The sequence below is a fragment of the Psittacula echo genome, assembly GCF_963264785.1.
Source record: "Psittacula echo genome assembly, chromosome: 2".
Classification (NCBI taxonomy): Eukaryota; Metazoa; Chordata; class Aves; order Psittaciformes; family Psittacidae; genus Psittacula; species Psittacula echo.
Window position 1 is genome coordinate 67519004 of NC_137737.1, and position 25481 is coordinate 67544484.

The 25481-nt window shown below is 41.7% G+C and overlaps 3 protein-coding genes across 6 annotated transcripts in view; 2 read left to right on the plus strand and 1 right to left on the minus strand.

The window, feature by feature from the left end:
• CAP2 (cyclase associated actin cytoskeleton regulatory protein 2) overlaps window positions 1-4938 on the plus strand; it is a gene marked incomplete at both ends in the record, with an annotated part of 54946 nt that extends 50008 nt beyond the window's left edge. The window contains 2 exons of the mRNA XM_080611115.1: window positions 3137-3277; window positions 4855-4938. Coding sequence (XP_080467241.1) covers window positions 3137-3277; window positions 4855-4938 — 225 coding nt within the window. The remainder of the gene's footprint in view (window positions 1-3136; window positions 3278-4854) is intronic.
• A 9403-nt stretch (window positions 4939-14341) lies between these two features.
• On the plus strand, window positions 14342-22581 carry FAM8A1 (family with sequence similarity 8 member A1). The gene is made up of 5 exons (XM_080612016.1): window positions 14342-14917; window positions 18456-18576; window positions 20675-20798; window positions 20998-21137; window positions 21457-22581. The coding sequence occupies exons 1-5, from the start codon at window positions 14359-14361 to the stop codon at window positions 21599-21601; spliced, it is 1089 nt and encodes a 362-aa protein (XP_080468142.1). The 5' UTR covers window positions 14342-14358; the 3' UTR covers window positions 21602-22581.
• Window positions 22582-23239: 658 nt separating this feature from the next.
• Window positions 23240-25481, minus strand: part of NUP153 (nucleoporin 153) — a 45848-nt gene continuing 43606 nt past the window's right edge. For all 4 annotated transcript variants that reach the window (XM_080639560.1, XM_080639562.1, XM_080639561.1 and 1 more), the window contains exon 22: window positions 23240-25434. In XM_080639560.1, the coding sequence (XP_080495686.1) occupies window positions 25350-25434 (85 nt within the window). In that variant the 3' untranslated portion in view covers window positions 23240-25349. The remainder of the gene's footprint in view (window positions 25435-25481) is intronic.

A 25481-nucleotide genomic window follows, 5' to 3' on the forward strand; every position in this document is an offset into this window, starting at 1 on the left:
CTCTCTCAGTGGAAATCCTGAGATAGACTTTCAAAGGGCAACTAAATGACATAGAGTAAAAGTAGGTGCCAGGGTTTCGAAAATCTCCCCTGCCAGTGATGTGACACATTACAACAGTAAGTAATGTAGTCACTTGCCTACAAATGGGCTATGAGCCTCTACTGATTTTGTCTTTGATAACTGGTAAACAAAGCTTCATCAAAGATCGTCTTCCTTGGGGTTCTCATGAAAAGAAGATACATGTATTTTAAATCCATACATTGCCATCCCTACTGGGGACACTTGCTTCATCCAAAATAGAGCAATCATCCCATTCCAAAAAGGTCTAACTATACATGCTTTAATACTGGGTTGTGTCCAAGATACATGACCTAGTCTCAACAGGGACTTTAGGATGTATTCTTTCAAGTGAAAAAGAAATTAGATGTTTATTAAATTATATCAAACTGCTGGTCTCCAAAGTGAGGTCTTTTGCTTAAAAGGTTGTGCCTGCTGTATGACATTACATGTAGACTGTCCCGCTCCATACTTCAGAAATGCTGGTCACAGCCACCACATGGAATAATGGGAAGATACTTCTTTACATTCTGAACCTCATGCAAATGGCTGACGTTGCTACTTGCTGTGCATCATCTGCTGAACTGTAACAAGTAGTTTTATTCATGATCCCTACATGACTTCTTATGGCAGAGGCAGTTAGTTAAAGATCCCAGGCATCTATTTGAGTGCTTTTTAAAATAATTAGATTATTTTTATCACTACCTCTAAAACTGTTCATGAGAGCTGAAAAATTCATATGTAATGAATAGTGAAACCACAGCTTGCTAATACTCAAATAAAAGGGAAATATTTTTTCTAAGAATCCAAATTGTTTTGATTAGCAGGTTCTATGAATATTACATAAAGCTTCTATGTCATAGAGTAGAGTGGAGTTCCACTTAAGAAGGCAGAGTCTGGCTACATGCTATATGCCACTTGAATCAGGCAGTTTCTGTAGGGTTTGACTATGACAAGTGCTGACCACCTCAATTTTCTCAATATTTTGAAGATCTGGTCTTATAATTTCCAAATACATGATATGTTAATGCAACAAATCTCAGTAAGTTCATCCTACAGATTTTGCTATAGGTACTTCAGTGCCATATTGCTTGGCTTTCCTTTCTCTCATTTATTACTATCTCTCATTTGTTATTATACTCTCATGGTATTTCTTGCCAGATGTTTGCAAATTTTTTTAAATACACCCTCCTTTTGTCCTCTATTACATGAGAACCCATTAAAGAAAAGACAGTTTAAGATGCATTGATCCACCACATAGATCAGACTTCAGGATCAGGGTGAGATGCAAGAGAACAGACCACTTGTTCTTTGGTTGCTGTCACATTTAAGGAGCTGAAACTGAAAATGTATTCTTACCTTGAATGATGGGAGACACTTTTTCATTAAGGTACATACCTATCACACGCTGTTACTGTTTTATGGCTTGGAGTAACCTCAGCCCTTTTGATGCATTGTCCACAGTATGTTGCTGTCCCTGCTTAGAGAGGGCAGGAAGAGAGGAAGGAATTTTTACTGACAACCAGCCAGTTAGCCAGTCAGCCATGAAGAAACCTTTTTATCCATAGAATTGTAAACAAGAGAAGATTTCTTTTTCCCCTCAAGTAAATCTTGTGCTTGCTTTTAAAGTGACATAAGAAATACCTTTAGGGATTTAATTAAATTGATCTCAGTACATTTTCAGAACTGTAGCTTGCCTGAAGGATATAAAACCAGTTTCCTATTTCATGCTGTAAAACCTGAAAGAGCTTTGAAGTCTTTAGAACATACTACAAATCACTTGTTGAATACTGCTGTATGCTGGAATCTTTCATTTGCCCTTACAAGGCTGGAGCTGACATATTTGATTTCTTAACCAGTTCTCACTGATGAGGAAAGTGAACATGGCCTAAACATCAGCAAAAAAGTGTCACTGAAATTAGACAGAATCAGGGAAGCACTTTCATCAAATGGAATATTAAAAGCTTGCTGTATATAAGTTTGCTGTTGTGTATAGATCTTTGTTACCACCACCAAGAATTTTCACCGTCTAACAAATCAAATATAAGCATCATGCAGGCAGCTGACACACAGATCAGATGTGTGCAGATTAGTTTGCCGATGACACCAAGCTGTGTGGTTGGTTGATACGCTGGAGGGAAGAATGCCATCCAGAGGGACCTCGACACGCTTGTGAGGTGGGCTGATGCCAGCCTTATGAAGTTTAACCATGACAAGTGCAAGGTCCTACACCTGGATTGGAGCAATCCCAGGCACAGCTACAGGTTGGGCAGAGAAGAGATTTCACAGAAGCCCTGCAGAGAAGGACTTGGGGGTGTTGGTCGATGAGAAAATGAACATGAGCCGGCTGCAGTGTGAGCTCGCAGCCCAGAAAGCCAACCGTATCCTGGGCTGCATCAAAAGGAGTGTGACCAGCAGGTCGAAGGAGATGATCCTGCCCCTCTACTCTGCTCTCGTGAGACCTCACTTGCAGTATTGTGTGCAGTTAAAACTTCAACATAAAAAGGACATGGAACTGTTGGAACAAGTCCAGAGGAGGGCCACGAGGATGATCAGGGGACTGGAGCACCTCCCGTATGGAGACAGGCTGAGAAAGTTGGGGCTGTTCAGCCTGGAGAAGAGAAGGCTGCCTGGAGACCTCACAGCAGTCTTCCAGTATCTGAAGGGGGCTTATAAGGATGCTGGGGAGGGACTATTCATTAGGGACTGTAGTGACAGGCCAGAGGGTAACAGGTTAAAACTTAAACAGGAGTAGTTTAGATTGGATATAAGGAAGAAGTTCTTTAGTGTAAAGGTGGTGAGGCACTGGAATGGGTTGCCCAAGGAAGTTGTGAATGCTCCATCCCTGGCAGTGTTCAAGGCCAGGCTGGACAGAGCTTTGGGTGACATGGTTTAGTGTGAGATGTCCCTGCCCATGGCAGGGGGGTTGGAACTAGATGATCTCAAGGTCCTTTCCAACCCTACTATTCTATGATTCTTTGCTGTTGGCCAAAATTAGATCTGGCAGGCAATGAGAATTTTATTAACAGTATCTCTGTGTGCATTTTAAGTTTCATATTAAGTAGATTTTATTTTGCAGGTGATGGGGAAAGTGCCAACCATTTCTATTAACAAAACAGAGGGCTGCCACATCTACCTCAGTGAGGAATCATTAGATTGTGAGATTGTGAGTGCCAAGTCATCCGAAATGAACATCCTCATCCCCCAAGATGGTGATTATGTAAGTGAGATATTTTAAAGCTTTCTTCCCCCTTCCCCACCAGTCTTGATAGCTAACAGCACTTAAAATGCCAGGAAATAGACTAATACACTACACATACCACATCACCAAATAATTATCTAAAACAATTGAATTTCTATGTACAGCTATCTCAGCTATCAGTGCAGGAAGAACTCCTCATTTTCTGGGGCATAAAGGAATTTCAAAGATCAGACATGATGTTCTTTCTTTCTATTTTGATAGATAATGCCTTCATCTCCTGTCCATTTGATTTTCTTTTTTGACATCTAAACATAACTTCCCAAACAAACTCACCTCACACAAGAGCACTCAAATCTGAAGATGGTGATGCTAAGATAACAAAGATAAATACAATATTACTACAGATTAAATAACACAATATACTTTTTCCTTTTTCCAGAGGTGTTGCTAGATGGCTAGCATCTATAGTACTTCTTAGTATTTTTAACATACATCCTTAAAAGACACTTAAACACGTGCATTTTCCTGGCTCCTTTTCTGTTCTAGTAAGATTTTCATACTATGCCCACTGGCATTTCTAGTAAAGTCCTGCTCTGTCACTTCACACACTTGCAAGGGATCATGCAGGCAGAGGACACTTGTAATAGTTTCCTAGTTACCTCAACAGAGCCGTGTTGAAATTGCACTGAATTGCCGTAGACAGAATTTAAATTTCTCATTACTCTTTTGGGGTGGAATTTTGTTTGGTAAAGGGGTTTAAGCTTTATAAAAGAAGACACATATCAGAGAATTCTCATGCTCCGCATTTCCAAAAGTGACAGCTGGATGCCAGCTTCAGATAACTAAAAAGGGAAGGATTTTCAGGGGGTGCATATTCACCTATTTCTTAAAAAAAAAAAGGCCTTTTGACCAGTCTCACCTCAAATCACCATAACATCTGAACATCTGAACAACTTACTAGCTATGGAAACACCTATTTGAGGTCTGAATTAAAAATAATACCCTTCTCTTCACATTATTTTTTGTTTACTGGGAAAAGAGAAAGACCCAACAACATCTCCCATCCTTTCACCAAATACACAGAATAGAAGGAGATTTTCTTAGATGCTCTGCTTCTGTTTGTGTACTCCACAAGGGATGCTGAATCTTTTGAAGTGTATCACACTTAAAATGATAGTTTGGGTGTGGGTGTTATTTTATTCTTCCATATTGTAATATTGCTTTCATCCTGAAAATTAGATTCCTCGCTATATGTCCATATCTAAATCCTTCCTACTGTATTCCAAACCAGCCACTGACGGAATTTAAAGTAATTTCTGAGGTTTATTTACTTAGTTGCTCCAAATAATGGTGTGAGAGGGATTATTGCAAAGTAGTACCCTACCGAGGCTATTCGAAACTGGGTAGCAATAAGGCTTTTTCCTGTGTGGCATTGTAAAATAGCTTCCTAGGGTAATAAGAAGGCTTCTCTCTAATCCTGGCATGTCTGAACTGTCAATGCTTTCTCAGTCATGTAGCACTAATAGTATTCTGCCAGTTTTCATGAGGTATCCACTGTTTATTTAACTACCATTGTTGCTTTTGTTTCTTACCAGAAAGAATTTCCGGTTCCTGAACAGTTCAAGACAGCATGGGATGGATCTAAGTTGGTCACTGAACCTGCAGAGATTGTGGGTTAACTTCCTAACGCCATACAGCACTTGCTGACTGTGACCAGACCACAGCCAGCATGAACAAAGCAGTAATGTAAAGAACTAGGAATAGCAGTAGCTCATACTGCTGTGATAGGCCTTCAAGCATTAGCTCTGCATGCTAGAAACAATAACACATCTGGCACCCTTTTGTTAGGCATCCCAGTACTCTTTGTATTTCCACAGTTTGCCTTCACATACATTTTTAATTCTCCATGATTTCATGTGAATGTAATAGACCAAAACCCCCACCCTCCAGTCACATCATTGGTTTGAAACACTGTATGCATTAAGCCAAAATACTGCATGATACACTTTGTTATCATCTTGCTTCAGTGCATTCCTTTTTATGTTTCTGCTAATCAAAAACAGCATTAAGACTTTAAGATGTTTATTTTTACCTATGAAGCAATTTCTGTATGATGCAGTAAAAATGCACCCCTAGAAAGTACGCAGTTCCTTGTAGTTCTGTGGCAATCATAATGGGGTTTGTTTTAAACAAGCAAAAAAAGGACAATTTTCAGCAATACATTTTGCTAACGGAAGATTAAAGAAAATCTGGTATTTTAATCAAACACTTTTCTAATATGGGTATTTAGAAGATCCCTGTGTGAAGTAAGATTATTATGGTCCACACAAACTTGCTGTTGCCTTCTCATGTCTTGCAAATTAGTAATTCTTTTTAACCTAAAACTTCGTTTAAGCTAAAACCTCATTTAAGCTAAAACTTTGCAGCAAGTCACTTGAAGATTTTTTGCTCCTTGGATTTCTTTTTTCTTTTTTTTGTGAGACAATCTCTCATTCTTTAAAATTTCACACTGTATCTTGCATCCTATTCAGAAGCCTGAGGGATGCGTCTATGTCAGGTACCAGCTAGTTTCCTTATTAACAATGTTACTTTCAAATATTGCTCTTGTAGCTCATATTCATTTAAAATATGTTCCTGTTTCTTCCCCTCTTTTGTAGGATTTTCTCTATTTCAAATATGCCCACAAAGCAAAGCCATACATTTATGGCATACTAATTCTGAGCCCAAATAAAGGGGTAATTTCCTGGTTGGCCCTTTGATGCTACTTTATAGTCCCTGTTAGAGATGCTTTTTTAACAAAGGTGAGTGTTGTATACATTTGTACTATTTCAGCACATAGTACGAATAAAATTTTAACAATTTTAAAAGTCAGCTTATGTTTTTGATCACTTGTAATACTTTGTACCAGTGAAATCACAGTGAGATGCTTGCAGAGCTAGTTACAAGCTAAATTTTGTGCCTAATTTACCTTGAAAACTACATTAATTCTTGAGGGGTTTTAAGTATATCTTTGATTGTAAACCCTATACAATGAAACCAGTAGTGCTCATTCCGTAAGGTTTTGCTATCTAATGTTTAATCTATGTGTATAATGTGTTTGCTTTAATACATACCATTTTTTCAACAGTAAACTTCTTATAAAATAAAAAGGAAAATGTACTTGTTTAAATACAAAGTTGTTCAGAGCTTGCTTCGTTGCAGTGTTTGTCCTATCTGCTTTTTCCTTAAATGCTGTTTCAAAAGCTTGATTGAGGAAAACATAGCTCCTCCTCCCATTTCATTAAACATTTATCACTTTTGCTGCCATAAGCCACCTGATGGTGAACAGTGGGTATCCTGCACGCTAGCAGATAAACTTGAAGTTTTGTGCATATAACTTTGGTGACAGACAGAGAATTGAGCTTTTTATGATTCTCACTTTTAGGTACACCTGTATCTTCCAGAGATTATGTCTAGGGAGATGATCTTTAAGGTGAACGTTTATAAAGTTAGCCTTCTATTTTTAGCTTTTCCCATTATTTCCTTATATGGCTTTGGATATGTCCCTCCTGTGTTAACAAACCACGAGTGATCAACTCCCTATTTCACTTGGATGTGCTTCATATCTGAAAAATGGGCATTGCATACTTGTCATGGTAAAAGGATTATTGAAGGATTGTTTAATCCTTAAATCATCATCTGTTCCATAAAATAATCTCGTTCTGGAACACTCTGACCTGAAATCCTGACTATTGTTTTGATCCAGCATCAAATAGGGATCAAGTCATTATGCATCAACAAGAAGCCACTTAATGCTTTGGAGGTGTGATGCAAAACAAGTGTCAAATGCTTGATGATAAACAGAAAGCAGCAAGACAGTCAGTCCTGAATCACTACATGGGCAAGTGATTTTAGTTCCTCATAGGGATTTAACTCCTCCCTCAACACCAGTGTGAAGGCCACTCTGATTCTTCTTTCAGATGTTTGAAAACGAACTCCCTTGTGGCTAGACGCTCTCTCTACCACTCATGTTCCTGCAACATGCAGGACCCACGTGCTATTTTTGACTGGTTTCTTTACAGGAAGAAGTCTTATGTAGTAACAGTGCGTGCCTGACAGTCTGCACACACCTGAGAACTTTTGTCAGAGGGCAGAGGTTTAAAAGATAAGGAAGAAGGCCTTGCAGGGACAGACCCAAGGTAATTGCTTCAAGTGGAGAAAAGGCTAAGGCTAACAAGTCCATGCATTATTGGTCACCAGAAAAATAGGAAAGAGACTTTTAAAATATACAAATAGCTTTTATCCAGTAATTTTAGTCAGCCACATGACAAAAAATAATCTGTAACTAGCTGTCAATCACCCAGTAAAATACATGAAAAAGAGAGTGAGATTATTAAGTGTCCAAATGTGAAAAGCTTTTTCTGTTTTTCCTATTAAAAGCTTCAACAGATCTCATACTTTCTTAAGTAGAACCTCTGTAAAAGTACTCATGGGTTACTCTCTACAAGCACTTCATGAATTTCAAGAAGGAGAACTGCAAAGGCCTGCACCTGGGTAACAACAGTCCCATGCACCAGTGCATACTCAAGGCTGTCCAATTGGAGAGCAGCTTGGCAGAAAAAGACCTGAGAGTTTTTGTGGACACCAAGTTGAACATGAGCCAGTGATATGCACTTGTGGCAAGGAAGGCTGATTGTATCCTGTGCTGCGTAAGGAGAAGCACTGGCAGTAGGTCAAGGGAGGTGATCCTTCTACTCAACATTGCTGAGGCCACATCTGGAGTGCTGTGTTCAGATCTGGGCTCCGCAGTACAAAAGAGACATGGAGATACTGAAGAGGGTCCAAGTGGAGGGCCATGATGATCAAGGGACTGGACCATCTCTCGTATGAGGAAAGGCTGAAATTGCTGGGGCTGTTCAGCCTGGAGAAGAAAAGGCTCAGGGGAGTTCTGTTAATATGTATAAATACCTGAATGGAGAGTGCAAAGAGGACAGAGGCAGGCTCTTCCCAGTGGTGCCCAGTGACAGGACCAGAAGGACAAACTGAAACACAGAAGGTTCCCTTTGAACACCAGGAAACACTTTTTCACTGTGCAAGTAACCAAGCACTGTCGTGGGCTGCCCAGAGAGCTGGTGGAGTCTCCCTCCTTGGAGACATTCAGAAGCTGTCTGGACATGGTCCAGGGCAACTTTCTGCGTGAGCAGAGGGGCTGGACGGACCAAACGACATCCAGAGGTCCCTGCCAACCCTCTCTCTGATTCTGTGATCTTGCTTGGTTACTCAGAATATTGGTTACTAAGAATTAGTGGGAATTAGAAGTATTGAGGTAGTGACTCCATGTAGCCACGAGATGGCAGAAACCAGCTGAGGCCCAGGCCCTTGCAAATCCTTACTGTTAAAAAACAAATGCTGGACTACAGTATTTACAAAGGACATGTATGCTGTTTGTCAAAAAACTGTGAATTCTACTCTTTAAAAGTCACTGTAAAACATTTAAAGATTACTTTGATTTTGAAAATACCATCTTGTAAAGGAACAGGTTTGATTATGATGAACAAGGAAGAAAGAAAATTATTTGTCACCAATGATTCATTTGATCTTTTGGTTTTTTGAACACTGCTAAACATATGTTGATTAAAAGCACATTTAAAAAAAATACATGATTGAATTTAAAAGTAATATTTAACAGAGCTATTGAAGAAAAAGGAGTAAATAATTTCAAGTGTGAAGTTGAAAATCAGAAACTTTTCAATGTCCTAGAGCATTAGAAACTTGCTAAGGCTTCCCAGTATCATAGTTATTATCCAGACAAACCATTCTTGTTCTTACTGTCTTCTGAGTCCTCAGTGTATCTGCATGAGTTCCTTCAGTGTTACTGTACTATGTGCATGTTCGTAAACTTGTGCATCACGTTTCTTTCCCAGAGATCAAGCATTAGTCCATTTGAAATCCTCCAGGAGCCCTAATCAGTACACACCCTGAGCGCACTCTCCAGATGCGCTGTTCAGCTTGGCTCCTTCTAAAATGTGGAAGCAGCTGCCCCTGTATAAATGGAGGCAATGTTCACTTGATTACATGGTTTGCCAAGAAGCAGAGCAGTTATCAAGAGCATACAAGACAGATTCTGTTCCCCTGCTGAAGGTGATACGAGCGCTGTGAAAATATTGCCCAGAAGTAGCTACTGTCCTCAGAAGGTGCCTATAAACAGGCTCCTGACATACAAAGCAGTCATCAGATAAAAATTGTAAATAACCCTCCCCAGGGAACATACTGACTACCAGAAAAAAAGAAACCTGCTGCTTCTTTATGGTTGAAACAACCCTGAAAAATCTTTTTGAGCACCAAATTTTTGTAGAAGAACAGAGAATCATAGAATAAAAGAATGGTTTGGATTGGAAAGGACCTTAAGATCATTTAGTTCCAACCCAGCCATGGGCAGGGATGCCTCACCCTAGACCATATCACTCAAAGCTCTGTCCAACCAGGCCTTGAACACTGCCAGGGATGGAGCATTTACCACTTCCTTGGGCAACCTGTTCCAGTGCCTCACCACCCTCACAGTAGATGCTCCCTACTCCACCAGCCAAAACTCAGGAGTGATCTTCTAGACTTAACCCTGCTTCCCTAAGTCTTGCTGCATGCCAAGGACCCTACCTGACCACCACTGACCACCAAAGCCTTTCCTTCTCAAAAACCCTAGTCCCCGTGCTGCTTTAACAGAGGCACACTCATATTTTCTGTCGGGGAACACTGAAGAATGTGATGGGGAGTTCAGTAACTGGTAAGGCTCTGAGTGCCACACTCTTGAGGAAAGCTCTTTTCTAGTTACTCTTCATTCAAACCAGGTCAAAGTAAAAGGCAGATAAAGGTATCTACACACAACTCCCAAAACAGACAGTACTAGTAAACAGGCAACCACACTAAAATTCTATGTACCCCGCTCTTATCTTAAAGTGGAATAGCTCCTTTTTTTTTTCTCCTGCTGATTTGCTATGGTCTGTTGATCAACTGTGACTACTAGGATTCTTTTTTCTGTCTGTATTACATTTGAAGTCGAGTCTATTAGAAGAAAATGCATCTCAGTAGACCTTTTAGAGACAGTCTCTCTTTCAAAATCCTTGGATGGATGAGACAGATCAGTTTCAGAGTGAAAGGCTAAATTTAATTTGGGAGAGAGCTTTTTTACTCTCATTTTTTACTCATTTTTCTACACTGAAATACATTATTTGTTATTTTATATGTATGTAAATGCATACATTTGGAGGTTTTGGCTCAAGTTCCATGTTCTGTACCTGGCTGCTTGCCCCAACAAGGGGTAAAGTTCTCACTCTTTGGTGATCCAGTCTGTATGTTTCATTAATGAAGAATCTCTTTAACCAACATTTGCATTTAGTTTCCCTCTGTACATGAACATACTTATTTTACATACTTACATTGATACAAAAGTCTAAGTAGCATGAATATATGTAGGCTGCTGAGCACAACAATGATTAACCACTTTGGAATGATGAGGCAGCTGTTGATGAATGTCCAACAACTCTCATCCAAGGTCTCTTTAAAAACACTCCTATTATTAGAACACTTCAGAATGATGCAGGAGATGTGATCTACATCCCCAAAGCAAAGGAAGGAATTGAATTTCAGTTTCATCCAGATGAATGCTTCACCGGTTCCTTGGTGTTAACATTTTATTGTTTAAAACTCTGCCACGAAAACAAGCTGCTAGAACATGTATAAAAATGAGCGAAGATCATAGAATCATAGAATAGTTATGGTTGGAAAGGACCTTAAGATCATCTAGTTCCAACCCCCCTGCCATGGGCAGGGACACCCCACACTAAACCATGCCACCAAAGGCCTCATCCAACCTGGCCTTGAACACCACCAGGGATGGAGCACTCACAACCTCCCTGGGCAACCCATTCCAGTGCCTCACCACCCTCACAGTAAAGAATTTCTTCCTTATATGCAATCTAAACTTCCCCTGTTTAAGTTTGAACCCATTACCCCTTGTCCTGTCGCTACAGTCCCTGATGAATAGTCCATCCCCAGCATCTTTGTAGGCCCCCTTCAGATACTGGAAGGCTGCTATGAGGTCTCCACGCAGCCTTCTCTTCTCCAGGCTGAACAGCCCCAACTTTCTCAGCCTGTCTTCATACGGGAGGTGCTCCAGTCCCCTGATCATCCTCGTGGCCCTCCTCTGGACTTGTTCCAACAGTTCCATGTCCTTTTTATGTTGAGGACACCAGAACTGCACACAATGCTCCAAGTGAGGTCTCACAAAAGCAGAGTAGAGGGGCAGGATCATCTCCTTCGACCTGCTGGTCACACTCCTTTTGATGCAGCCCAGGATACGGTTGGCTTTCTGGGCTGCGAGCACACACCACCGGCTCATGTTCATTTTCTCATCGACCAACATCTCTGTAGCTCTAAACACCACCTTGATTTACAGCAGACACAGATTCTACTACTTTCTAGTGACAATAAGAGATGCCCTGCTCAGGAGTGACAGATTTTAAGCATTATCTGTATTTAAAGAGCTTAAGATGGGATTCCAGATTCCCCTTAAACCATAACTATTGCAATATCAGCTTTTAGGTGCTTACCTCCCTCTTTTGATCTAGTTCAAAACATTTCCTCTTGCCTAAATCTCATTTCCAAAAAATTTATTTTCATCAACTGGTATGATGAACTACCCAAGATTATTTCCCTTTCTGACTTTGCTCGCAAGAGAAAGCAAACTGAAGTAGGGAGAAATAGGTGCTACAGAACACTAAGTACTTCCATAACTTGTGTGGCAACCTGACACAGCAATGAAATAAGACCTCTGAAAAGCCGAAGTGAGTTCCCCACCTCTGGCAAGCCCTGTGGTTACAGCATCTCATACAATCAGACGCAACCCAGAACAGACTAATCTGAAAGCTTGCAGAATTTGTGAGTGTTTTGTGGATTATTTTTTTAAGGCAGAAAAACAAAAACCTAAGGAACTGAAAAATCTGAGTGTGAGGAAATATTACATTGTTTCTGCTACCTCTTAACTCCCTTGCTCCCTGTTGTCAGTGACTCCATTTCACCTGGAGTATCCAGCATAAGCGCACAGTGAGTTCTAACAGGTTATGCCTGTTTAATGCTGCTGCTGACCCCAAAATTTACCTGTGACTGGCAACATTATATGAAGCCTGTGAGATCTTGCAATTGTACCTGGAGAAAAAAAGAAAAGCCTGACACTATTTGGTCCTGAAGGGTTTGTTGTGAAAATCTAATTTAAAAAAAAAAAAATTAAATAGACTGTAGCTGATGAAGGAAGAAGTGAAATATTATAAAGGAAAAAGCTCTGTTACATTACTTTTACTGTCAGTTTTCCAAGGTAGTTTTTCTACTAGGAGTTAATAGCTGGCTTAAGACCACATTTTGTTCTACACACCTGTCTACCTTCCTTTCTTTTTTTGATTCTTCATTGTTCTTCCTAACCATTCTAAAACTTCCTATGCTTTCCATTTACCCACTTTGATTTCACCGAGGCCTACGTTACAAAACACATGCCAGTGAAACCAGAACCATTTCTACATAATGCATGCCAGTACCTAATGCAACTGCACTTAATTAACATGGCATGGGTTATTTGCCAAGTCTTTGTCAGTTCACCTTACCTTGTCTCTGTGGGAGACTCACTGTGTAGAAATTACTTTGGTTTTCAAGGGAGGTAGGGTTATATGGGAAAATAATATATTTTAATTTAATCTAACAGGGAGAGGGAGAAATTTCTGGGTTTTTTCAGCTTTGCTGTGTCAAAAGTGGGAAACACTCCATGTTTACTGTGTATTTTATATATATGTTTACTCTTTGTTCAGTATGAAGCTACATTAACATCTGTGTTATATGGAACTTGTGGTCAGGTTAAGGTGCTTTATAGTACACTGGGAACTTTAAATATTAAAAATTAATTTAGAGAACTGTGTTTAAACTTGCTGTAGGGTTCTTTGTTCAGCATTTTTGCACAGGAAGAACATGAATGTGGTAAGGGGAAAGATGAAAAAAGGGAGATGGGAAAGAAAGCAACATTTAGACAACAAATCAAACGGTAGAAGTACACAAGAGCAGTTTAACACCTTTTCTCTCTCCAAGCAATTTCAACCCACTTTGTATTAGCAAAGAGAAAGTGTCTGGAAAGTTGCCAGAGGTCAGAAACCACAGCTGCAGTCACAGGTGGCAGTAAGTGGAAGGACGGATACTTTTGTCCAGCTGCACCTGCTCAGAATCATAGAATCACAGACTGGTTTGGGTTGGAAAGGACCTTAAAGATCATCCAGCTCCAACCCCCTGCTATGGGCAAGGACACCTTCTACTAGACCAGGTTGCTCAAAGCCCTGTCCAACCTGGCCTTGAACACTGCCAGGGATGGGGCAGCCACAGCTTCTCTGGGCAACCTGTGCCAGGGCCTCACCAGCCTCACAGGAAAGAATGCATGCAATGCCTAGCTTCTCACTTAGGTTTATCAACTCCCCTACCACAGCCTGCTAAGGGTAACCTATCTGTGATCTGGGTCAAATGCAGCAGGCAGCTGGAGGGAGAGACAGACCCTGGGAAGAAGTGCTTTCACAGCGGCTCTCCGGTTACAGAACCGGGGCTAGCGCGAAGTAACACGTACTCCTGGGGACAACTGGGGCACACAGGGCTGCTCCTGCTGAGGGGATCCCAGCTTCCCGCCGCAGGGGCTACGGGAAAAACCGAGTGTGGGGAGTCATGCTGTTTCTGCTAAGGAAAAAACTACATGCCTTCAGTAGTACAGCACCGACAGGGCACCTCGCCAGCGGCTGGACGCCCACTCCGCCTCGAGGGTTGCTTTTTACTTCAGCAGCGACTTCAGATCTACCCCGGCCAGGTCGCGAACCTCCCTCAGCGCTAGGCGATACCACCTCAACAGGTGGGGAAGCAAGCCTGCCTCTTCCCCGCTGCAGCGGCGGCAGAGGCGGGTTGCTGGGGACTGGCGCGCTCCCGAGGGAGTCCGCCTCCTGCCCATGCGCTTTCTCTACCGTCCCCTCCCCCCAGCGTTAAGTGGGACAGGCGAGGCGTCTCCTTAACGCATGCGCAGTGAGTGCGGGTGCTTAGGAGCAGACGGGATGGAGGAGGAGGTGGTGGAGCCTGATTCGGCCCGCACCGGTGCTGGGGCGGCGGCGATGGCGGACAGCGACAGCAGCGACGTCGCCACCGCCGGAGGGGAAGCCGCCACCGCGTCGTCACCGTCGTGCTCCTCTTCGGTGGCTGTTGGGGGCGAGGGCGGCGGGGCGAAGCCGCTAAGCGCGGAGGAGTACGCGCGGCGGGTGCACCAATGGTTGTGGGACTCGTACTGCGGCTACCTCAGCTGGCAGAGCTGCCTGCCTGCCCTCCTCGGTGCGGCTTCTACCGCTCCCGCCGCCGGTCCCGCTCGTGTCGGTGCGCCGCAGCCCCCTGCCTCCCCGCTGCCAGGGGCCGCCGCCTACTACAGCCCCTTCTACTTCTTCGCTCCTGTGCCTGCCCACACGGCCGCTGCCACTCCGGGGCCCCGAACTGCCGCTGCCACCGCCGCCCCTGCTTGGCCGGGAGCGGCGGGCAGGTTGACCCCTGTGCTCAGGGCGGCCTCCAGCAGCGCCGCCAGCACCAGCGGCAGCGGCGCCCCCGGGGAGACGGGGCGGCCGGCAGGTGAGTGGGGGCCGGGGCCGAGTCTGGGTCGCTTCGTGTGGGAAGGAAGGGAGCGGCCGGCCTGGGGCCTCAACACTCGTGGGGAGGCGGCCCTGGACCCCGGTTATCCGCCGCCCTCCCTGCGCGGTAGGCCGGGGACTGGGAGCGCAGGCGCCCGTCGCCTTCTTTTCTTCCCCTCCAGTGCTGTCGTCTCACTCCGCCCGCGGCCCCTTCGCCGCAGCTCCGGGAGACGGTGGCTGGAGAATGGGGCAGGGTGGTGGAGGTTGCAACGTTGGGGGTCGCTGCGCTTCTGTGGGGTGCGGAGCAGAGAATGTATCTGTGCCTTGTGGAAGGTGACAGTCCCGATACCGAGTTTGAGAGCTTAATCCATAAGCAGGTTTGAGAGGGTTGGCTAGAGTTTATAGCTTGTAACTTTAGTGTTTGTAAGGGGTTTCTATGGATGTAAAGGAGTTTATTCTTTCCAGTGAAACTTGCGGTCACAAACTTGTAATGCATCTTGTTTTATAAGTAGCCTGTTTGGATGATGAAATCTAGATTTCCAGTTTTAGTAGGCTCTTGGTGCTCAAATAAAATCATTTAATGAAACTGAAGTGCGAAAATAAAAGTATGCTTATATTGAACAAGGTAGTGGCAGGACCTGAGATAAACAAAAGCCTGTTACTGCAGTAAATGCAGAAGACAATGCATAGCAGTGCTTCTGTTTATAGTTTTTCCAGGGCAAGCCACGACTTGCTCTGATCACACTAGAGATAAAGTCTGGACCACAAACATTTTTTTCAAGGAGCTCCTAGATGACATTTCTTGAATGTTTGGTAGCACCTTGAATGGTAGAAAACGGTGGAGCAGGGCACTGCTGAAGGGACATTGGAGAAAAGCCAGGTCTCCTTTCTTTCTGCAGGGCAAAGTGCAGCACTGCTGATCTGTAATGCTTTTATAAGCGCAGTGGCAGGGTGTGTGCGGAGAACATTTTCAATTGCTTTTTCTTTCTTTTGAAGGGAATCTGGCTTCTGAACTTGCTTTTTTTATGTGGTTTTGAGCAGATGTTGTTTAAACAAGGCTATAGCATAAAGTACTTTCTTTAATTGTGCTTTGATTCTGAGTTATAGATTGCTTATAAACAGATATTACCAGTCGTTGAAAGAGAGAATACAGACAACAGCTAGACTGAAATGATTCTTGGGGTTTTACGTAGTTCTTCAGGAACTAATTCCACATGTTAAAGGTAATTTAGGGCATGAATAGCATTGCATGCTGCTGAACATGGTTGTTCTGAATGCTAACTACTGTTGCAACACCTTCTTAAGGAAGCTCTATAGGTGATACAGTGATACAATAAAGAATGTTGTGCTGGTGCTTTGGCTCGGGATTGCAGATGGATGTGTCTGGAACAGATAAAGTGATTATAGGTGCTTCTTTTCTGCTGCAGATTATTGCCTGCACAGCAGGCTCGGCAGGGCAGGTCGTAGACCTGTCCAGCACCACTCCAATTCACAGCCCCATGTGCTTATGTAAGCTGAAATAGTGACTGCTTATGGTACTGTTGCAGGTTTTAAACTCGGATGTCAGAAAGTGGGATTGGTAACTGCCTCTTCCAGTTTGATCTGCCAGCAGGTGTGTGTCAGAGCACCAATATTAACAGCACTCTGGGCAGTAGCAGGCTTCTTGTGGATGTTGATTGTGATTTAAGATACTGCCTCCCTTTGCCCCTCCCTGCTTACTACAGGAGATTATTGTTCTGCTGGGAGCAACACGGCAAAAAGTGTGTCCAAGCCTCAGCTGCCTTGTGGCTGACTGGTGCAAACCCGACTTTATTAGTAGCTTAATGTAAAATCCAAGATGTTGAGCAGAGATGGAAGCATGTAGTATTTGGCTGTCCCTGCCATACAAATTGTAACCCCTGGCAAAACAGTGGATTTCTGATACAAGGAACATCTCAAATCACTGCAGTGCAAATCTGCCAGAGTCTTAAGGATTCAGCCAAAGATTCTTACTGTAATGGAGTCCAGCATAATTTGAATAATTCTTTTTTCTGTCCCCACTGAGCTTCTTCCTTATTCAGTCATTGAATCTAATATATTGACCTTAAACTGTGCCACTAACTTCAACAAACTTTCTGCTTTTAACAGAGCACAAGAATGCTTTTATCTGGCGCTGTGTGCTCAAGCTGGAATGGGGAGACTGGCTGTGCTTCCTTCTGCCTTAGTTGAAGAGTCTTTAATTAGAATTTAACTGACAACTTAGACGTGCTTCAGCAATGAGAATTGAATCCATTTTGCTATTACATATGTAACAGTCGTGCTACTTGATAGTACTGATGCGGAGCTATAAGTGAAACAGGTATGAAACAATGACATATGTTAAGTATCCATTCATTTGGATATATAACAACCAAGGTATGTTAAATAAGAACTCGCTCTTACCTAATTACTGCTTGATTATACTTACTCCATTTCAAAAGTATCCAAGTGTTGTGGACTTTCAGCTTTCCTTGCATAGCTTGTGAGGTCATGACTGGCAGTATCAATCTCAGCAGTTGCACTGTGCAGGCTTGTTCCAAGTGAAATTTTTATGATGTTTTTTGAGATTGGAGGAAGGAACGATTTTGTTTCCTTCTTTCCTGTCCTTGTGTGTGTGGGTAGGCATTCTCAGAAACACTAACAAACCCAGCCACTGTTTTCCACAGGTGACATCTAGTAGTACTTGAGTATTTCTAAATGAAGTTTTGATGTGAGTCCTTGCTGGTTTCATGCAAGTGTTGTGTTTGTCCTTTAGGAAGTAGGCAGGTAGATGGGTCTAGCTGAAGTTATTTTGCAGTGCTATTCCTTGGAAGCTTTCTAAGATACTCTAAGGTTTTCTTGGCTTTAATTACATAAGACAACATTAGCAACAAACGGTTGTAACTGTGAGCTTGAGTCCATTTGCACTTGGCCAATGAAATAGAAGTGTGTTCCATTTTCTGGCTCAGGGTAGGGCAGCATGTTGTGGTTTACTATCATCAGTAGTCTGTAGGTATGTTTATGGCAACTATGACTAATATTTTTAGCTGCTCCTGTTTCTGGATCTGACTGGAGGCAGATTAGGCTGTGTTATGCTTTCAGAGAGCTGATACTTGGTACATATGGAAGCCTTGCCGCTGAGCCATAGAGAAGTTGTGGTACATCTATTTTTTTTTCTTTTATCTGAATTCTCATATTTACTGAAATCTGTTCTCTATGAGGCTGTACTAAACAAAAGAATGCAAAAGTTGATGCATCTTCAATGTACTCTGGTTCTGTAGAGGGAATGGGATTTTGCCTGCAGTCCTGATTATAGGGGGAGTCAGCATTCTGAAAGTTTCGAGAAGGTTCTTATCACTAAATATAAAGAATTCAGATCATTTGTTATTCATGCACTTTTAGAAGTTTTCTCGAAGATGAAGTGAGCTGGTGTCAGTATCTTGATTGTGTTCTTGCACTGAGGGTAATGTGACATGTTCTTTAGATGATTGTGTTAACTTAGCACAATAAAATGTTGGTGATGTTGACTGTTTCTGTTACAGGTCGGGAGTTTGTCATCCCCTCATTGGCACACAGGTTCATAGCAGAGATGGTGGATTTCTTTATTCTGTTCTTTATAAAGGCAACCATTGTTTTAAGTATTATGCACCTCAGTGGAATAAAGTAAGTTGAACAATTTAAAGCTTTGTTGTATATAGCTTTAAGCTCTTCATGCTCCTTGGGGTGTTGTGATGTGTGTATGGGGTGCTTATGCATATGATGGCTCTTAATAACTGTCAAAAGCTGAGGAAGAAGCACCACTGGGTTAACCTCCTTTTAAATGCTTCCTGGTTTGGGGTCCGCTGATGGAAACAAAGAATTTGTGCAGGTGTCTTTATAGGCTCACAAGCTCCTTGCCAAGGATAGGTCAGACTTACACTCTGACTTTTATAAGGCAACAGCAAGATTTTTAAGAAGTCCTTTAAAAATGTCAAAGAAAAAACATAGACAAATGTAAACTTGGCTTTGATTCTCTTTTTTTTTTTTTTTCCTTTTTTTTTTGAACAGCCTTTGAAAATGTACTGGGGTCTGCCTGGGATGGAGTTAATTTTCTTCATAGCATCTCCTGTGGTGCTGTGTTTTAGATTTGGGACCAAAACAATGCTAACCCACAGCAAAAAAAGAATTCAGATCTGTATGTCAGCTATGGGTGTACTTTCAAATATAGCCTGAGTGTTTGGAATGCTGCTGTGCTGTACTCCTGCCTGGGCAGAAGTTGGGGCTCTTAGAGTACAAGTGGGCACTGAGTGTATCAATTACATACTAGACTGAAAGAGTCTTAATTTACATTGTTATACTCAGAGGTAAGCATTTACCTCAAAGGCTGTTTCTCTTTTATCTGCTGCTTTAACTGTAGGTATCTTATTCTGCTGCTCATTTAGTTCCTCTGCTTTGGTGTAATCAGATATTTTGTTCTGATAAAGAGACGAGCTTGGTGTAGGCAGCAATTCCATTACTCTCAGTTCTCTTTAGTTACCAGCACCTCCAGCTCTAGCCTGACAGTTTGTATTTCCCTTCTGTTTTCAGTAGCCTGAGAGTTACACAAAGTGCATAGCAGAAAGATGGGGAATATGTGCTTCTGTAAAGTAGTGAAAGTGATGGCAAGAGAGGGAAGCTTCTTCAATTAAATTACAGTATATTCAGTATTGCTACTTTTTCCAGAGCCAGTAAGTTGCTTACAAGTAACTTCAGAGAACCATTCTCTGTGTGTGTGTATGTGTGTGTTTGGTTGGGTCTTTTTTGGCTTGTGAGATGTCGTGTGCTTGAGCTTAGATTGAGGAGTTGTCCTGAAAAACAAGTTCTCACAGGCTCAAGATAAAGACTTCAGGTGAATGTTGTGTTGAAGGGAAGTGCAGGTTGTAGCACACTGTTTTCTTAATTCCTTATCTTTTTTGATCCATAAGTCTGAATAAAGAGGAAGGCAAGTAATACAAATCTAGATGGACTGGTTTGAAGTGGGACTGCACATTTCCTGTGTGAGTAGCAGTTCTCATTTAGGTGTGTGAATGAAAAGTTCTTGACTAAACACATGGTGCCAGTGTGTCCACTCTCCGTATCAGATAAGAATGTTTAATCTGTGGAGTTTATCTTGTGAAAATAAGGAATTGACTCAGAATTGATGCTTTGCATAGCTTTGTTAGGGTAAAGAACTCGAGGTTTCAATGGCTTTAAGTTAAAAACTTCCTCTTGCATGCCAAGGTGCCCACCTCTGGGAGAGTACAGTGAGCAGTAGACTGCTGAGAATTAGAAATGCTGATCATGCGAGGGAGGATAGGTCTCCCTTGCTTAGGGAGACTTGCAACTTCTCCCTTGCCTTTATGGAGAAGATTGCTGCCTTTTTCCTTAAGAGCTCCTGTATGGGAGACTTGTCTGCCTCCCATTGTACTGAGTTAGATGATCACACACTGAACCTCTCATTTATCTCCCAAGAAGTGTGAGAGTTCCCAGAAAATTCTGCAGCTCACTACACAGGGACACCAGTGTGCAACAGTGGCAATAAAGAATGACCTTTTCTTAATGGGGTAGACCAAACAAACCAGGCAGCAGCAGCTCAGGAGGGCACATAGTGTTCTGAATTTTAATGGTTTGTTTAGCATCAGACAGGCCAAGGAGCTTTTGTTCTTTACTAATACCAAAGCTGAAGCAGTGAGTTTTAGTATTAAAGGGGTACTGTTGGTATTGGGAGAAAGATGGTTTTAAAGTTTGTTCTTGCTTTATACAGGGACATCTCCAAATTTGCCATGCATTACATCATAGAAGAAATAGATGAAGATACATCCATGGAAGATTTGCAGAAGATGATGGTAGTAGCTCTCATCTACAGATTGTTAGTCTGCTTCTATGAGGTAACTACTCCTAAGCATTAACTTCTATAATTCATAGTTGTCACTTGTGAATAAATGTTTTAAAAAATATCTATCCCCATTGGCCTGTAAAGTTAATCCTATTTACAGTATTTCAGATTATGCTGAAGCGTAAGACATTCCCACAGTTCTGAGGATAACCAAGTTTGCTAGACCAATCAAAATGACCTCTCCTTTCCAGATAATCTGTATTTGGGGAGCAGGTGGAGCAACCCCAGGGAAGTTTTTGCTCGGACTCCGAGTTGTGACATGTGATACATCTGTACTTATTGCGCCCAGCCGTGTGCTTGTCATTCCATCTTCAAATGTCAGCATGACAACGTAAGTGCTCCTACTTCAGTCACATTCCTTTCAGGTTATTAGTGTGGGAAGTGTATCATTTGGGAGCAAATACCCTGTTTCTTTGGGGTTGGTTATTGCAAGAGCTATTGTTGGATTCTGTGATCTAAAAATAAGATAGCAATTATTCAATCACATTAATATTTTTCAGGTCAGGTGCTAAAATCTTTAAACTCTGGAGGGTTGTTTTTTTTCTTGTATTTGCTGTGCAAAGCTGAGACACTGGACTTGAAAGTAAACTAACTACTAATACAAGCAGAGAAGTGAAAATAAGGCACTGAATGTTTTATTCTCATTTCAGGTCCACAATACGAGCTTTGATCAAGAATTTTTCTATTGCTTCATTTTTCCCTGCATTCATTACACTGCTATTTTTTCAGCATAACCGAACAGCCTATGATATTGTAGCAGGAACTATTGTGGTAAGACGAAACGGAGTCAGATGATACCAAAAGATGAGATTTCCAGACTGGTTCTGAACATTCCCTCCCACCCCAGTGAACTAAGACCTACCCCAAAACTGAAATCAAGGTGTCCATCAATCTTTTGACCAAATTAAATGGAAACTGATTCAGAAGCTAAAGAAAATGTTTTGCTCCGGAGTGATGCCAGCAGCTACCTTTAAAGTATTGGAGTTTTCATACATGCCAAAGAATTTTGGGAGAAACTATGTATTCAATCTGGGAGTATTAACCTGTGACTGATGAGAAAGCAAGTGGCTGTATTAACTGCAGGAAGGAGCTGTTCTGTTCATCGGCCTGTGGAAAGCAGATACCTCGAAATACTTCAAAGAAATGTTGCTCCTGCAGTTTTGGATGTTGGCAGGTAACTAGAAATTCCAAGCAGTTGCCCAAGTCACTTGATAAACTCTGAGGGGAAGAGAACTCTGCAGTATTAGACAGCAAAACATAGTAATTGCTGTGTGCGTAGAGAGAGATGAGTAGGGGTTATCATGTCCCTTAGTATTGCATCACAGATCATATTCCCTTATCTCTTTTAAGTATTTCACCAAAACATTGATGTGAAAAGATTTTTGCATGATTGTCACTTATTTAACATGTTGAAGCTAATAAAGAGGTGAAGTAAGAGCTGGTTTACTCTGGGAAGCATATGTTACACTGCAGTGTTAGTGTGAATCAGTGAGTGTAAATAATTTCGGAGCTATGTACAGCTGATGCTGATGGAAGGTATCTCTTCTGCTTCCATTTGGAGTGAAAGCACTGGCCTATTTCTTGCATATAATACCAAGGAAAACCACTGAGCGTGTTGCAGGAGCATGCAGAAAACATTAAGTGAAATGTATTATGGGTGTAAATCTCTGGAAGTACATCTACTGGTTATTTTCACTTTTTAATTCTGGCTAATTGTTTGTATATTCAGAATAACTTAAACACTGAATAAAGAAGCCTAATATTTTGCATGGTTATGTAGCTTTTGTAATCTGCTTATTCTGCTATTAGTATCTTGGGAAAGCAATATAATCAGCGTTGTTAATATGCTATTAAAATTTGAGTAAGAGTTTGGAATTATTCTAGAGCCTAGTTTGTGTGTGTTCCTCAGGTCTAACTTGCCACTCAGTGGCTGAAGTTTTTGCTCTACTTGGACAGTGGTTGGTTGACAACAGAAATATTTGAGAGCTTCTCTCTTGTCTTCAGGTGAAATAACTTAATCAGCAACATGTTAATATTCTGTAGCGTTTAGCTCAATGAGGGGTGGTGTTCTGTGTGCATATCTGACCTTCATTTACAGTGGTGTTTCAGGACCAGATCCACTGCTTAATAGTGAAACTTAATCAGGAACTATTTGTACCAAAATACCGCATAATAATTTTGATGGTTACTGTTGGTTTACACTAAGAATTTATTATCAAACAGAAAGACTTCTACTCTTAAATGTGCCATTAGCATCAGAGCAATGTTACTGACCTGCATCACTGAGATAAAAATAAATCTAAGTAATAAATGGCAGCAAGCAGGCATGACCAAGCACCCTGCTGAAGTGGTTGGACCACCCAAAGTGATGATGTTTAGCTAAAACACAACTTCAACAGCACTACTCAGGTGTCCTCTCAAGGAATTGCACCCCTGACTTAAGCAGTGATGTGACAAGTTCAGGCTTGGCAACTGGTCTCACTGAAGCTTCACTGATGTCCCCTCTAGGGTGAGATTTGCCTACTTACAATTCCAGAATGAATACTAGAACTGTTATTCTATTTACTACAGCAGTGCCCTGGAAATAAGGATTCAAGATGGGTGTAAGGATGGGAAAAAGCAGCACTGGTGGCTAAAAACTTTATTGCTCCCAATTCAGGTATAGGGGAACATCTCTCCCTGCAGAAAAACACCACCCCCTCCTCCCCTCCCGCTGATAAACTGAAAACCTGCCTATGGAAATATGTACATATTATGCTGTTGTAAATACTACACAAGTTGCATTGTAGATGCAACTTTTTTCTGGTTGTAGGACAAGTCCTTGGCAAGTGATAGAGTTAAGGAAAAAATCAAATGGTAGCATTTTTCAGGTTTAGACAACTGAAAATACGTAATTGCTCACGTGCCTTCCACAGCAGCAGATGTGACTGCCTCAGCAGCAGCTCATGTGTCTGGTTGAAAGTCTAGTTGCCAAATATTTTCTATTTCCATGAAAACAGAAGTCAGATGCCTCTTGTCAGGTCCAGTTTCTGGTTAGAAAAGTATCTCATTTTGTAACACCCACACCTGTATCTGCGTAAGAGCTTAGTGGCAAGGGGCAGAAATGTCTCAGAATACACTGAAGCCTTACACAGGTCTTTTCAGTTCTATAGCTGTAGCGAGCAGCAAGCTGTTCTCAACCACAATCCAAATGCCGTGGCTTAATGCAAGTTCAGCTGTGGAAAACCCCCTAATTACTCATTGACAATTGGGTGTCTTTTCCCCCTCTTCAGTTAGAATGGTGGGGAATGTGGTAACATCCACTTCTTAAAAATTAACTGCAGCCAGACAGCTGATGAGCTTGGAGCCAACAATAAAACTCCTTTCAAACAGGAAACCTCCGACTAATTTAAGATCCCTTAAAATCAGTGTCACCGTCAAAAAGCAGAGGTTGGAGAAAGCGTGTGACCGCTCAGGAACAGCCAAACATCTCCAACAGTTACAGCTGCAGATGCTGTTAGAGGTAAAAACTGCCAGACAATATTTCATAGTTTTTATTGATGGCATTTATCCCATGGTTTAACATGTTAATTATACTGTAATAAACATGGCTTTAATATTAAACTTTTCCTTATTATCCAAAGTCACCACAGTCCATTTCAGTAAATATAAAAATATATACTTAATACTTTGTACAATACTGGTTTTTGGTCCAAACAAAAATGGATCAGAAAAGCCAATAAACTTACTTTAAGAATTCCCAATTTTAAAGATTTTCTAAATGGATTTAGGCAACTTTGAATAATGGGATTTACATAAAATCTGAGACAATACTAAACAAAAATGGCCGTAACACACAAAATTAAAATTTCCATTTCACAGATCTGTTATGCCAAAAAAGTACATAGAGAAACAAAATCGTATTTACACATGTTTCATAATAAAATAACAAAGGCGAGACAGGTGATAAGGGGCTGTAAGAATGAAAATATAGAAATAGCATATAATTATTAAATGAAGAACTACAGATCTAACAAGTCCTTAGCATGGATCATCCTTTAATCAGTCTTCCTCTATCAGAAAATTTTAGTGCACAATACACCCAAACTCACTCACTTCACACATACACCGGCACAAACTCAGCATAGAAATCATTCGTTACCAACATTCTCTACTCTATACAGCATCCCTCGCTGATGTAATTACAATGTCGAGGAGTCAGTAAACGCAGATGAGCGCACATAGTGGTGCAGATGAAGAGGTATTGTACAAGCCATTCACTGTGCAGGCTCTACTCACGGCTACAGCCAGACCATGCCGAGTCAGTGAAAGAAGGAACTTGCTGGAGTCTAAAATAGTTTTGCGTGAGAACGGCCCCATTGCCAACTCTATTCATTACCAAAAAAAAACCTAACTGGGGAGAGGGAAGGGAAGGAAAGGGCGGCAGAGTTCTATATTCCTCTAGGCAGATCTGTCTTCAGCTAACCCAGCATGAGGTACGATCCCAACAACTGAACAATGCAGGGTAGTAGCTGCTTCGGAACTTGCTTTATGAATCAGGCGGTTATTTTCTACGTCTAACTGCAGTCTTTATCTTCCGACCAGAAACTGAAGATCCGGAGGCAGAGAAAATGTTTTTCCCGTTAGTCCTATCAAAAGAAATTAGTAGTTCAGAGTTTAGGACAGTGCAGCTGAA

Excerpts from the sequence above, each read along its gene's own strand:
- FAM8A1 (XM_080612016.1), top strand. The coding sequence starts at position 14,359 with ATGGAGGAGGAGGTGGTGGAGCCTGATTCGGCCCGCACCGGTGCTGGG. Across the intron at positions 14,918-18,455 it reads GGAGACGGGGCGGCCGGCAG|GTCGGGAGTTTGTCATCCCC; the intron begins GTGAGTGGGGGC and ends TTTCTGTTACAG. Across the intron at positions 18,577-20,674 it reads ATGCACCTCAGTGGAATAAA|GGACATCTCCAAATTTGCCA; the intron begins GTAAGTTGAACA and ends TGCTTTATACAG.